This window comes from Lampetra fluviatilis, chromosome 26 (assembly GCF_964198595.1).
Source record: "Lampetra fluviatilis chromosome 26, kcLamFluv1.1, whole genome shotgun sequence".
Lineage (NCBI taxonomy): Eukaryota > Metazoa > Chordata > Hyperoartia > Petromyzontiformes > Petromyzontidae > Lampetra > Lampetra fluviatilis.
Genome location: NC_136300.1, coordinates 5,880,108 through 5,893,759, shown reverse-complemented (window position 1 = coordinate 5,893,759; position 13,652 = coordinate 5,880,108). Strand labels below are relative to the sequence as shown.

At 46.9% G+C, this 13,652-nt stretch overlaps 1 protein-coding gene across 3 annotated transcripts in view; it reads left to right on the top strand.

Moving 5' to 3' along the window:
* The window catches only part of SMPD3 (sphingomyelin phosphodiesterase 3), a 107,249-nt gene extending 103,407 nt beyond the window's left edge, over positions 1-3,842 (top strand). For all 3 annotated transcript variants that reach the window (XM_078868607.1, XM_078868605.1, XM_078868606.1), the window contains exon 8: positions 181-3,842. In XM_078868607.1, the coding sequence (XP_078724733.1) occupies positions 181-282 (102 nt within the window). In that variant the 3' untranslated portion in view covers positions 283-3,842. The remainder of the gene's footprint in view (positions 1-180) is intronic.
* The last annotated feature ends 9,810 nt before the right edge of the window (positions 3,843-13,652 follow it).

Genomic DNA, 13,652 nt, shown 5'->3' with positions numbered 1-13,652 from the left:
CGCACGAGGTACTAACTTCTAGTCAGCATTATCCTCCGGGAGGTTCAGAACCAGTTCGGACGTCACTCGCCACGAACGTTCGCCGTGGCCGGAAACCAAACTCAGCCTGTGGGGTTTTTATCGGTGCACGAACGAACCGCTCCACCGCTCTCCTTCTCCCCCTGTTCGTCTCCGTGCCAGGAGGTGGAGGAGTACTCGTTCATCACGCAGCTGGCCGGGCTCACGGACCATCTCCCCGTCGCCATGCGTCTCCTCGTGTCCTCTCTGGACGAAGAGCCCTGAACGCTGCCGGACGCCGGCAGCTGGGAAACCACCGCCGTTGCCGCCGCCGCTGCCGCCGCCGCCATCACCACCAGCGGCTACATCCGCACCGGCTGAACGTTGACGGCCCTGGCCCTCGGGAGCCGGACTCGCCGGCGATGGAACTCGGGAAGCTCTTTGAGCGGTTCAGCAAGGTGGCTTTGTTGGCACGGCCGCCCCGCGGAGAAGCCGGAACAGCCAGCGGTGCGATGCGGTCGGCGCGGCCTCGAATCGGCGCTCACTGGAACGCGGCGATTGCAGTGGCGGCAGCTGCACGGCCGCACTGACGATCGGCCGTTGGGAACGCGCGCTGATGGAAGTGCCGACGCTCGGCTTGCCTCGGGGCGAAACGTCGGTCTCGGCGTCGCGGTGAGCGTTTCAAGTTGCCGTGGGGTCGCCGAGATGTTGAAAAGGCTCCGCTCCTCGTTAGCATTCCTCAAATTGACCAACGGGGAGTGACGTTGACATTTGATCAGATGAAAACTGTGGTCCCAGCGGACGCTTTTTAAAAACCTGCCGTTTTAAATGTAATTTACATGTAGGCACTGTGTCTGATCACCCACTTAATGCCTTGAGTCAAACAGAAGTCAGTCAACTGTGTTGTCCTACGATTATATATTATGGCCATTCGCAACGTGTCTGAGGCTGAGGCTATTTTAGCATGGGACCTCATTTTAAAATTACACCTTATTACAAATCTTGTCAGTGTTTTGTCCGTGCATTTGAGTGCATAAAACCAGGAATGTCTCCGCACTACACTATTGTTGCTGGTGGATATCTCCCTCGACCACTCCCAGTCTCCTGGATCCCTCAAGTATCAACAGCATCAAACAGCGCCAGTGGAGGAGATGTGACAAATCCGAGCGAAGCCTGTTGAAAGTCCGTGTCCGATCCTCGTGCGTGAGACACATTCACAGCTGAAAGTGCAAGGGGTGTCGCGCTCGTGTTTTATCCACGCTACCCTCAACGCGGGCGTGATACATCTGCCGAGGTGCAGACTACCCTCCGTCGGTTGGCCTTCGTTAATTACTTTCAATGCTGACGACGTTATCGTGATAGTAAACATTTTGCGAACTTTGCAGGAGCATTTTGTAACGAGGAGTTGCTGATGACGTTACCAACTGTCGTGCAACTCCCTCAATGTTTGTGATTTTGAAAAGGTTGTTTATTTTGTGAGCGGGCATGATTGCAAGTTTGTATTGAAGTTATGACAAGTAGTAAACAATATTTAAAGGGACTACGTGTTTTTAATATTATTGCTCAGCCTCATAGTAGTAGTGGTACTTTTGAGGGAAAAGGGTTTTAGTGAAATCCAAATGTTTTTTAATTCCAAATATCCCAATCACTGCCACCAGCAATCGCTCCTTGGGAGTCAGTTTTTTTACAACTCTTTGCTATATTTGTTTTGTTTTGACACAACTAATTTATTATGATTCAGCCAAACGCATGTACGCATGAGGCATGATCCACTGGCTTTTTTAGTTGCGATTTCATTTCGTAATATGCTATGGGAGGGCTTATTCAGAAGGCAATTTGAGCCAGAGCGATGGAGCCTACGGCGTGACAAAGAATGGAAGAGACGATACTGGAAACATTCACTTGGGTGGCTTTCCTCAATCGTGTGGTGGCTTCTAAGTGGTGGTCACGATTGGGAATAAATGGTCGGCTCTTGCAGGAATAAACCATCGTTTAAACGAAATGCTTATATACATGTAAACAGTGTTGTGAATGAGTTACGGACCTGTAGCTTTCATTTTTTAATTATTATATTTTAGTAACCACTGACGTTTCAACAATGTAATTATTACACTTAATTATTTGTACATTATATTAAAGCAGATATTATAAGGTTAATTACATTGATGCACATTTCTCTTTTTAGTATCTCATTCTTGCACTGTTACATATTTTTGTTGGCACCCACGGTGTATTTTGTACGCTTGCCCGTCTCGTTTGTCACATTGGAGAGAAGTTTTCATGAGGCAGACATCGACATGACATGCTCAGCAAGTCTCCAGCAATGACGCAATCCTCGATTTTAAAAGTTACTCGTGATGTAAAGGTCTTTGACGATCCACTGCTGGATCGAGGCCTCCGCCTTCCCAGGCTGCGTCGGTCATTCGGATCTGTTTGACCATCCTGGTCAGACACGCTGGTCAGTGCGGGTCGGTGGATGTTGCATTCTGGGTGGCTGTCCTTCCCCCGCACCTCCGATTAGCACTGTTGGCTATGTAGGGTGCGAAAGAAGTTCAACGTACGTACAATAACGGTGTTGTCCATATTACAGCAAACGCCTCTTTGTGCCACAAAACAAAAAGTACAGAACACATGTCGTTACACGAGGATTGCCTTAAGCAAACCGAGGTGCAACCTCGAAATAATTACGATATAAAACGTTGTCACATGCACTATATGGCTAACGGCGAGCTGTGTATTTAAGTAAAGCTTGTTTTTTTTTTTAACGGCCAGTCAATTTGTTGACGCTCATTGAAAGTTGCAGCCAAAACATTGAAAGCGTGGCAATCGTCGGTTGGTGTGACCTTGTGGAGCTTCATGCTCTAGATACCTTTTCAACTGTCCTTCGTGTATTGACGCGTGGCTAAGATTCAGTAGCGGAGCGTGGTTCACATGGGGCCTTGGTGCAAGGAATTAAATGGGCCCCCCCCCCCTCCTGTCCCCCCACCCTCTTTGAAGCCCATCGCCTCGGCCCCCTGTGGCTTCTGAGCCCCGGTGTAGGGCACCACGGTGGCTAGGAGATGTTAACGACCTCGCCTGGTGTACAGGAGGTCGTGGGTTTGATTCCGACCCTGACGCCTGCTGCTGTATATTTGGAGTCTGCGTGTCTCTCTCTCACCATCATCACGGTGGCTAGGAGATGTTAACGACCTCGCCTGGTATACAGGAGGTCGTGGGTTCGATCCCGATCCCAACGATGCCTAATGTATATTTGGAGTTGGTATGTCTCTCTCTCCCCGTGGTCGCGTGGACTTTTCTCCGCGTCCTCCGGGTTTTCCCTCCACATTTAGAAACGCGCGTTTGGAATATTTGGCTGCTACTATAAATTTCCACACGATAAGCCACTTCGCTGGGCCATCATTTGTGATAGCCAGATCGTTTCTTTTAAAAAAAAAATACGTAGCTCTGTGGGCCTTGCCTGGTAAAATAAATAAAAAGTTTAATAGTTTAGTTTTTGGTCGCACCGCCTACACACTCGACAGGCACACTGCCGCTAAGATTATGGATTTCGAACTCATTGACAGTTAAAGCGATGACCCGCAGACCCATTGTCGGTGTTTTTTTCACGCACGCGATAAGCCTAATGGTTCGCAGTGAAATCGGTCATAACAACAACAAAAACGCAAATCGTCATGAATCTCCGCGCTGAATTACCACTCCTAATTTACGGCCGGAGGAAATGGCCCATCCCTGCAGCTGTTTTCATGGAGTGCTCGCGGTCAATCTCACGCAGCCCATCACCGGAGCCGCAGAACGACAGATCGCGATCTCGGGTGTTGGGGGCTGGTGGTGGGGCTGGGAGGGGGGCTGGTGATGGTGGGGGGCTGGTGGTGGTGGGACGGGGGGGGGCTGGTGGTGGGGCGGGGGGGGAGGGCTGGTGATGGTGGGGGGCTGGTGGTGGTGGGACGGGGGGGGGGCTGGTGGTGGTGGGACGGGGGGGGGGGCTGGTGGTGGTGGGACGGGGGCTGGTGGTGGGGCGGGGAGGGGGGCTGGTGGTGGTGGCGGGACGGGGGGGCTGGTAGTGGTGGGGGTCGCCAAAAACCGTAGTGTCGTTCGCGCTGCCACAATCGATAGAGATGCGTTGGAAGTCCCCATTTCCATGCGGTGACACGAGAATGGGGGAACTAGGATGGGCAGGGGGGGGGCTGTAGCCGTGGTCGTGTCTCTTCATGCCCGCCCTAGATTTAATTACCGCGCGGGTTGTAAAATACGAGACCGTGCACGTTTGCATGTAAATCTATACTCGTCACCCAACATTGTCTCCGGTCCTCTCTCTCTGTGTGTGTGTGCCAACCTTTCATTTTCAACCCTCTGGCTAAACACAACAGAGGTAACCATTGTTCTCAAGAGGGCGTCTCGCATAATGATTTTCACCAGCGCGACCACTGCAGGTGAGGTGGGTGGGCAGGGGAGGTGGGTGGGCAGGTTGGTGTGTAGGCAATACAACATAATTTGCGGCCTTTTGTCAATTCACTTCTGAAGGCCCTCCTCCCCTAGCTGTCGCTCATGGGGTATGTTTGACCGTAACTTGACTGTGCTGATCGTATGTATGCCTGTTTGTTGAACTTCTTTCGCACCGTACGTAGCCAACCGTGCTAATGGGAGGTGCGGGGGGGGAGGGACAAACAAGAGTGTGGGTTGGTGGACGAGTCGCCCTGGACTGGTTGAGATACCGTCACCGGTGTTATCTGTGGTCGGGAATCGAGCTCAGGCCACCGGGTCTAATTGCACAGTGGGCTAACAGACTGCGCCACCTGGGCAGCTTGTTGACATGTCCAGTGCACATGTAAACAGGTGACAGGGCAGGTAGGTGGGGACGCAGAGTAGAGACTGGGCGATTCAGCCACACACTCCTCTACGTTCAAGGCTCGTTCAATTGCCCCGACTCTGTTGTGTTGTTGTCGCTGTTGTTTTTTTACCGTCCGGTTTGCGTTGTTCGTGTCGATTGTCTCATTTGTTGTTTTTTAAGCAGACAAAATGACGTTTAAAGGGCGAGTGGTGGCAGTGGCTAGCGCCAGGTGCTGTTTACCCAACAACCCGAGTTTGAGTCCCAGCCAACATCGGTAACCGCTGCAATCTGAGCCCATCCAGGGCACTCACCTTCACAAGGCCACACGGACCAGCGCGGTGAAGTATGGTCAAACAAACCCCCCATGATCAACACAGCAGTAGATTGAGAAAGGGCTTAATTTGTGGCGTTAAAAATAACGTGTGCGTGTCATTTGCATACGTCGAAAATAATTGTTACGTGGAACATTCGATGCGTGCATAATGAGATGTCAAGCAGGGAGGGACGGTGCCATCGGACGCGTACGGCCCGTTGTGTAAATCCACTGCTGGATGAGGTCGGCTCCATCCCCGTGCCTCCTTGCAGGCCGAGGGATAATTGACCATACTTCACCATGCTGGTCAGCACAGGTTGAAAGGTGGCGTGGGAGTGAAAAACAACAATGGGGGGTTGCTGCGTTAAGCGAAGCGGAGCTCAAGAGACACAGGAAATATCTCGTTTGTTTGAAAGGGAGGCCGGGGAAATAGGCCGAGTACAAGACACCGAAGCTGCACGAACCTGCGATCACAACACGTGAACGTGTGTAAAGTCGAATTACAATTGTAACATTTCAAAGGGAAAACGTTAACGTTAATCGGCATTAAATTGCAGCGTGCAATGAAACTAAAGCAGGCTATTAAGGCACAATGGGAAACAATGTTCCTTCAAATGTATAAAAAAAAAAAACTCGTTACGAAAAATATTAGAACAATGTACATGCCATGAACCAAAAATCATGGACATTTCTTTTTGACGCTGCATTTAGCGATAAGCTTCACAGAGAGGGTAAGGATGATCATTCTAAAGCGTATATTTTGCCGGAGCTTGTAATCCGAGTGTTGGTTATTCCGGTTGGGCCTTGGGTTGAGCAAAATTTCTCCAAGGCTTTTGTCACGCACCACTTGCGAGCGCCTTCGCGGGTTTAAGAATCACACTGCCAACTTGAACTGATCGCGACGCCCGCAGTAAGTAGTGCGTGGCGGAAGTTTGAGAGAATAAACGCTGAACACGCAGCCCCAAATCTGGGAATCGCATACGTACCTGTCAACCCCTCGTCAGTGCCCTACCTTATTCCAGAACAATCCAGAACGTTGGAGGGATGCGGCGAATGTGTTCGAAATGTTAAGCTACTAGCTAATAGCAATGTTGATATTTGTGGATAACATACCTGTTAACCCCTTACCTTATTACAGACCAATTCAGATCCTATTGGTCGCCCCGTGCCCTTACAAATCTCAACATTCATCCCACAAAGTCCCATCACAAGAGAGAAACACAAACACACAGACATTCACCACTACATACCGATCAACCCCTTATCAGTGCCCTACCTTATTACAGAGCAATTCAGATCGTATTGTTCACCCCGTGCTCCCTTATAAATCTCAACGTGCATCCTACAAAGTCCCATCACAAGGGAGAAACACATATTTAAAAAATTAGCTTGCCCGTATTGAAACGGCTGCACGCCGTACGGACCTCAAAACAAAATTTCCCTGTTACAAGAATGCTGGTAAGACGTATGGGTTTGACAGTTGTGTTCTGTTCGTTAGCCATGCATCACCACTCTTGTCCCGGTGCTCTCACGGCCTTTGCACCGACTGCCACACATCCCGGCTAAGAGTGTCATACGGGAGCCGTTACAAACGTTGGGAAGAGTTGCGACCAATGGGGCGTTTCGCTACGTGTCTCTTAATAGGAATGTCGTTCCCGCAAGCACTGCTGTACACTCCGTGTGTATGTGTGTGTGTATATACGTGTTGAGTTGTGCACTCTGATTTTCTCAGCGTACATTGAATGCAAATGTATCTCGTTGCACGGTCCACATTGCTCAGCCACTTTTATCCCCGGCTACTTTGTTTTCCGAGTGCCGTAAACAAAACAAAAAAAATTGTTGCTTTTACATTTTTTTTCCCTCGTTCAAACGCTGTGCTGGCATTACTGTATGCCCAAAATGTTCTCAGCAGCAGGTGTTTAAGGCAGTGGGAATTCCAAACACCCACGCCATATACGCGCGTGCCTCACACCTACATTTGCCCGCAGACAGGTGTGCGGCGGTTTGCACCTCCTCCGAGACTGCAAGGTGGTGGCGGCGGCGTGCCAGAGTTGCGCTCCTGCCAAGTCCGTCGTGCGTTCGCGGCGCTTGCACCGAAGGCGTTGTTGTCGAGCGCGAACGACGCCTGGTCCCGAAAAAAAGCCCCCAGCGAACGTGGAGCCAAACGTCTTCACATCGCGCCGAACAACAAGCGCCAACAAAAAACCGACCGAAAATGGAGGGCTTTAGTTGCGCTAAACGGAAGAGGCCTTGCCGAGTAGGTCTGGCGTGATTACGCCGAGCCTACGCTGCCGAGAACTTGGGTTTAAACCCAAGACTCAGCCGCCCGTGATTTATCTAAGCTCTCAAGTGTCATGTGTGGGCCCAGTCACCAATAATTGCACACAAAAACGCGAAGTTAAATGTAGCTTTTTAAAATGTAATAAAAAAAAATACGGCTCTCAGACTTCAAACAAATTATGGGTTAAGCTGCCATCTGATGAACATTTCTCTCCAGGGAGACAAGTGTGAAAGTGCACCCCCCACCCCCCTCCCCCCCTAGTTTGTGGATTTTAAAAAAAGGTCAATTGAAAAGATCTCAGACGTAGTTCTTTCACGGACCATTCTCTCACACATTGGGGTATGCACTGCTCTGCGCGGGCTCCGAATGGGAACTTTGTCTCATTAAATAATACAAATGGGATAAAACTGAGAAGTCAGTGGGACGATCGGCCAATAATAATAATCCATCTCCCTCGTGATTCGATTATGAGCATTCATGGTTTTTAGCGATTAAAATATAGTTTTTTTGCCTTCGTAGTGCATGCGGAATCTATCGAGGCTGCAAGGGCTTACATGAAGCAATGCCACTCGACAACAAACACGATTGGACAATAATTATTTGAAATGCATGATGCAACGTACATTTTGCGAGCGTAATAATAAAAATTTTCATCGCCTACCCAAGAAATGTTTTTCCCCTACCAAATAGGACTTGTCGCAAAGAAGGTAACACTTGGTTTGGCACGTGGTTACTGTCAGCCTTGGTACACGGAGGCAAACAGCATCCATTGGCACGACGCACAATTTCCATTTTAGAGGGGGGGAAAAGCCTCAAAATATTAATCAATAACACTGTGGCTTTACGATAAAATATATTTGGTTACTTTACAGGAAACGGCCCTCTTCAAAGCACAAAGAAAGGCTAGAGAGACAGAGTGAATGATACGAGTTGGAGACTACACTGTACAAAATGGGGCCTGATAAGAATTTAATTAAAACATGTTTTCTGATATATTTTTACATTAGCATATGAATAGTTATTTAATACTAGCTATTAGGTAACAGACACATGCTTCAATAATCAATCAGTATTACAACATAAACTCATTTATGTAACAAAAAAATTAACATGTTGCTGACGCATGGCACTGTAGGGAGCTTTGTACTTAACACTCGGCACAATCCACTTAGCAATGCAGTCCGCAATTCTTAACACCCACTCGATCTCTCTAGCCCCTGTGTGTGTGCAATGAAGAAAAGTAATTTTCCGTAAAGTCACCTATTCTATTTCCTTTCAAGGACACAGTGTTGTTGACAAATGTGTTTATCTTCCACGAGACAATGAAATTCGTGCACAATTAGCAACAGCAGCTGTTCGCCTATGTGTGGCCAACCACGCTATGGTGGCTAGGAGATGTTAACTACCTCGCCTGGTATACAGGAAGTCGTGGGTTCGACCCCGACCCTGACGCCTGCTGCTGTATATTTGGAGTTTGCGTGTTCTTGCCGTGGTTTTGTGGATATTTCTCCGGGTCCTCCGCAGAGGTCGCAACCGGGTACCCGATACCCGTACCCTACCCGATACCCGGCTACCCGTAGCCCGGCCGGGTACGGGTACCCGTTTGCGACCCTGGTGCGGCCGGATACTGGTACAGGTAAGGAATCAAAACCCGTTTGCGACCTCTGGTCCTTCACATTTACAAACGTGCGTTTAGAGTATTACACATGATAAACCACTTAGTTGAGCTATTATTTGTGGCCAGGTCGCTTCTAAAAAAGAGCTATATAGCTCAGTGGACTTTATCTGGTAAAATAAAAACAAGTTTAAGTGTTGCCTGCATTGTGAATAGTCCCATTGGGCAGTAGAAAACATTTGGTTGAAAGTGTTCGCAAGTTTAAAACAAAAACATATTTTGCTTGTGCACCACTGCCAATGCACGATCACCAAACTGTCAAATATGTGTGTTTCATTCCATTTGAACTTTGATCAAGTTTTCAATTCCGAGTAGGAAAAAATAACTTACACTAACGCAAAAAACGAATTGTCCTTAATAATTGGATCATAAATGCATTAAAAAAAAGTCGGATTATAAATAATAAACCAGGTCTTAAGTTGCATGAATTGTTCTTAACGGAGGTATTATGTATTTATCCATCTTATAGATTTACAATCACTTCAGTCAAACAGTAAACAAAGCGAGATCATTGAAAGTTCAAGTTATTCGACATTAGAGGCATGGATTCATCCATTGATATTGATCATCACGCTCATAGTAATGTATCCAATCCCATGTGTAAATATTGATGCTTGCCCGGTTGGTACATGCTCTACGTATTGGGTTCACGTGACAATTGCAGCCCTGGGTAAAAACATAAAACCTAAACAGCGACAACCATATATATCTCAATGCGGGTGAACCGTTACACATTTACCAGTGATACACCCATGAGATGTTTTTACTTGTACAGCTGAACTGTTCATAGAATAAAATAGATAAGCAGACAGTATTTCTCCTTCACATAGCCGTTTCTCCACACACAAATATACAAGTATTTCCACGCAATCCCTCGGCCCCATGACATTCCGGGAGTGCATCATTTCAGCAGCACCAGTTTCAACATGCAGGCGTCTTATCAGCAGTCAGACCTGCTTGAATCAATGCAGGTGCACTGCCATATGCTGTAAGCGAGGACTATCTGAGATATGGGTCCTCGTTCAGATCTCGCAACAACTTGTTTGGCATCTGGTATTACCAGTTGGGACATAAGCAGTAATTGTGGACGTATAACCGAAGCTAAAACTAAACTATTGTTACTATACTAGGTAAGGATCACTGAGCTATATAGCTATTTTTCAGAAGCGACCTGGCTACCACAAATAATAGCTCAACGAAGTGGCTTATCATGTGGAAATGTATAGCAGCCAAATACTCTTGAACGCACGTTTCTAAATGCGAAGGGAAAACCCGGAGGACCCGGAGAAAAATCGACGCGACCACGGGGAGAACACACAAACTCCAAATACACAGTAGGCGATAGGTTCTGAATCGAACCCACAACCCTCCTGAAAACCAGGCGAGGTAGTTAACATTTCGCCACCAACAAGATGGGAGGGTGCATTTGTTATTCCATTGCCTAGCAGTTCCCCTCGTTCTCGCGGTGCCACGGAGTTCACATCGCTGGACAAGTCGCCCGTAAAACTCGGCCACAAAACGGCAAAAACTCCACGGACGAAGGCCCCCATGCCCTGGCGCTTGCACGCACGCACACCAGCTTCGCGTGACTACAAAGTCAACCAAATGCGGCAGCTGTGTAAATAATGGCAAGAGCGATAAAAAAAAATGCAGAGCAATTCGAGACCACAAGGAAAGAAGCCTCGTGTTTGGCGCACAGGTGGTACCGCCAACGTGACACCACCGTACGGTGGGGGTTTGGAGGCTATTAAAGTAAAATTTCGATTTAAAGCTTTCGTGACTGCAGGGATTCATCTTCTTGGTTCTTTCGGTAAAGTCACGTAGAAGGGAAATAATAAAATAATAAAAATAAAACAATAACATTTTATATAATAATTTTATATAATAACATTTTATTATAATAATAAAAATAAAACATAATAACATTTTATATAATAATTTTATATAATAAAAATGTATTATGTTTTATTTTTTTATTATTTTATTATTTCCCTTCTACGTGACTTTACCGAAAGAACCAAGAAGACGTCTGGAAATTTTTTAGCATCATTTTGAGTGAGACGGCCTTTGCTGAGAACAACTACTCAGCTTTCAAAATGAGTCCATGAAAGACATAAAAGATCACAATCTATATAAAATACAGTTCAGGATCCGTTTAATCCCAATAAGCAGATATCTGCCAAAGATGAAATTCATATAAAGAACCAAGAAGCTATTAAAGTTGTACGCCTGGAGGTTGCCACGTGGGTTCAGAGGTAAGTGCGGTGAGCTGGCACCGCTGAGATCGCGGTTTTCTTTTTTAAATGCAGGCAGCCCACCTGTGTTCAAAACGGGTTCCCAAGTGGTCTCAGCATGTGGTACAACAACAACAAAAAACAAGAACTTATATTCTAGATTTGAAGTTTTCGTGACTGCAAGGATTCAAACTCTTTTGTTTTTTTCGGTAAAGTCACGTAGGTAAAAAAATTAAATGAATTAAATCACGACGTTTCGGGCACCCGTGACTTTACCGACAAAACCAAAGAGTAAGAACTTATATTTTGGCACGACTCCAGCTCTTGAGATTTAAAAAAATATCGATTTGACTGCCGTCCGTCAAAACATCACTCTCGTGTGGCAGACAAGATGGGAAAGCAAATCCCCCCCCCCGCCCCAAATGTGGGAAAGCAGAATTCTCGTGAAGGGATTTCAGAAGTCGCTCTGCGACATTTCGCACAGCGCTAAGAGAGATCCGAACGGATTCTTAATCTCATGACTTAACGGCAACATGATTAGGGATAACATTTGGGGTGGGTGGTGGTGGGGTAAAGTGTGGGGACGACTCCCACCTCTCCTAAGGCGTCTCACCAGCGTAGAAGAGTAGGCCAAATACATTTTAGAGGACTATCTTGACGCTTTCTCTCGTGGAATGTCAAACAAATAAAAACAAAATACACTATTGTATCTTCTTGGTTCTTTCGGTAAAGTCACGTAGAAGGGAAATAATAAAATAATAAAACATAATTCTTTTATTGTTTTATTTTTATTCCTTTATTATTTCCCTTCTACGTGACTTTACCGAAAGAACCAAGAAGATGAATCCCTGCAGTCACGAAAGCTTTAAATGGAAATTGAATACGCTATTGTATTTTACCAGGTAAAGCCCTGCTGAGCCAGAATCTATTTTTCAGAGGCGACCTTGCCGCGCACGACGAAGCTCATGGAAGTGGGCTGACACCACCATCGTCACGCGGGCGAATTAATAGTCGCGCCTTTCTCAGACGTGGGTAAGGGGGCAAAAGCGGAGGAACCCAGAGAATGATCCACCCTCCCCTCTCCTCCTCCTTACCTCGCACGAGGTTCGACTGCCATGGCGATTCGGGATCCATGATCTCTCTCTCGTCATGCCGTCCGCTCGGTGGTCAGCCTCGTGTTTCTTCCGTGGGATAAAACTAATCTACGGAATTTTTTATTTTTGTTAAATTACAATTTTACCAGGGAAGGCATCAACTGAGCTATGTAAAGTCTTTTTTTTAGAAGCGGCCCTGGCTGTCACAAACGACAGCTCGACGAAGTGGCTTATCGTCACGGGGGGGAAATGTACAGCAGCAAAAATACTCTTAAACGCGTGATGTTGATTCCAAATGTGGAGGGGAATAAAATTAACCCGTAAAAACTAAGTTTTTCACTATAAATCCTTTATATGCGTGGCATCGGTTTTATTTTATTATTCATTTCAATTTTTCTTGAGTAAGAGTTTCATTTTTATCACATTGGTATTTTAAATTAAATATGAAAAAAAAAATTTCCTAAAAAGTGGAAAATTTTGGAAATTTTTTTCACGAAAATAAATTGTCACGCACAACTCGATTGGATCACGGGAAGTGGGTTAAAAAACGACCGAAAGATTTGCACGGTCGTAAGCGCGCAAGCAAGCAAGCAAGTGAACTTAATATAAAGGATTTAAAAATCGGGAGGACCCGGAGAAAAATCAACACGACCACGGGGAGAGAGACACGCAAAACCCCAAATATACAACAGGAGTCAGGGGTTGGGATCGAACCCACGACTTCGTGTATACAAGGCCGAGATAGTTAACATCTCTCCACCGACAAGGTGGGAGGGGTAAGTTGCAATTCCATTGTCTTGCAGTTCACCTTCGTTCTCGTATCGTCACGAGTTTCCATCGCTGTACCCCCCACCCCACTCTCTCCTCCTTTCGCGCAACGCTGCCGTGCCCTTAAGTTACAGTCTTCCGAAGCAATTTTGACCATCTCATGATGGATCATTGCGATACCAACCCACAGACTCATCATAGCCACGTGTGTTGAGATTAGCGTTACTGGCAGGGAATTCAAGTGCGTAAATGCTGCGTGACACATTTGGCACAAACGTTGCAGGTAGCGAGCGGTTAGCGCGCTGCGCTACGAACCCGGCGACCCGGGCTCGATTGCCGCTCACGGCCAACACCGGTGACGATTATCTGAACCGTTCCTGGGCCTTTCCTAGGTCGACTCAGCCTAAAATGAGTATCTGGTGCGGTGTAAACGTCGCCACTGGGAAGACAAAGGCGGCCGGG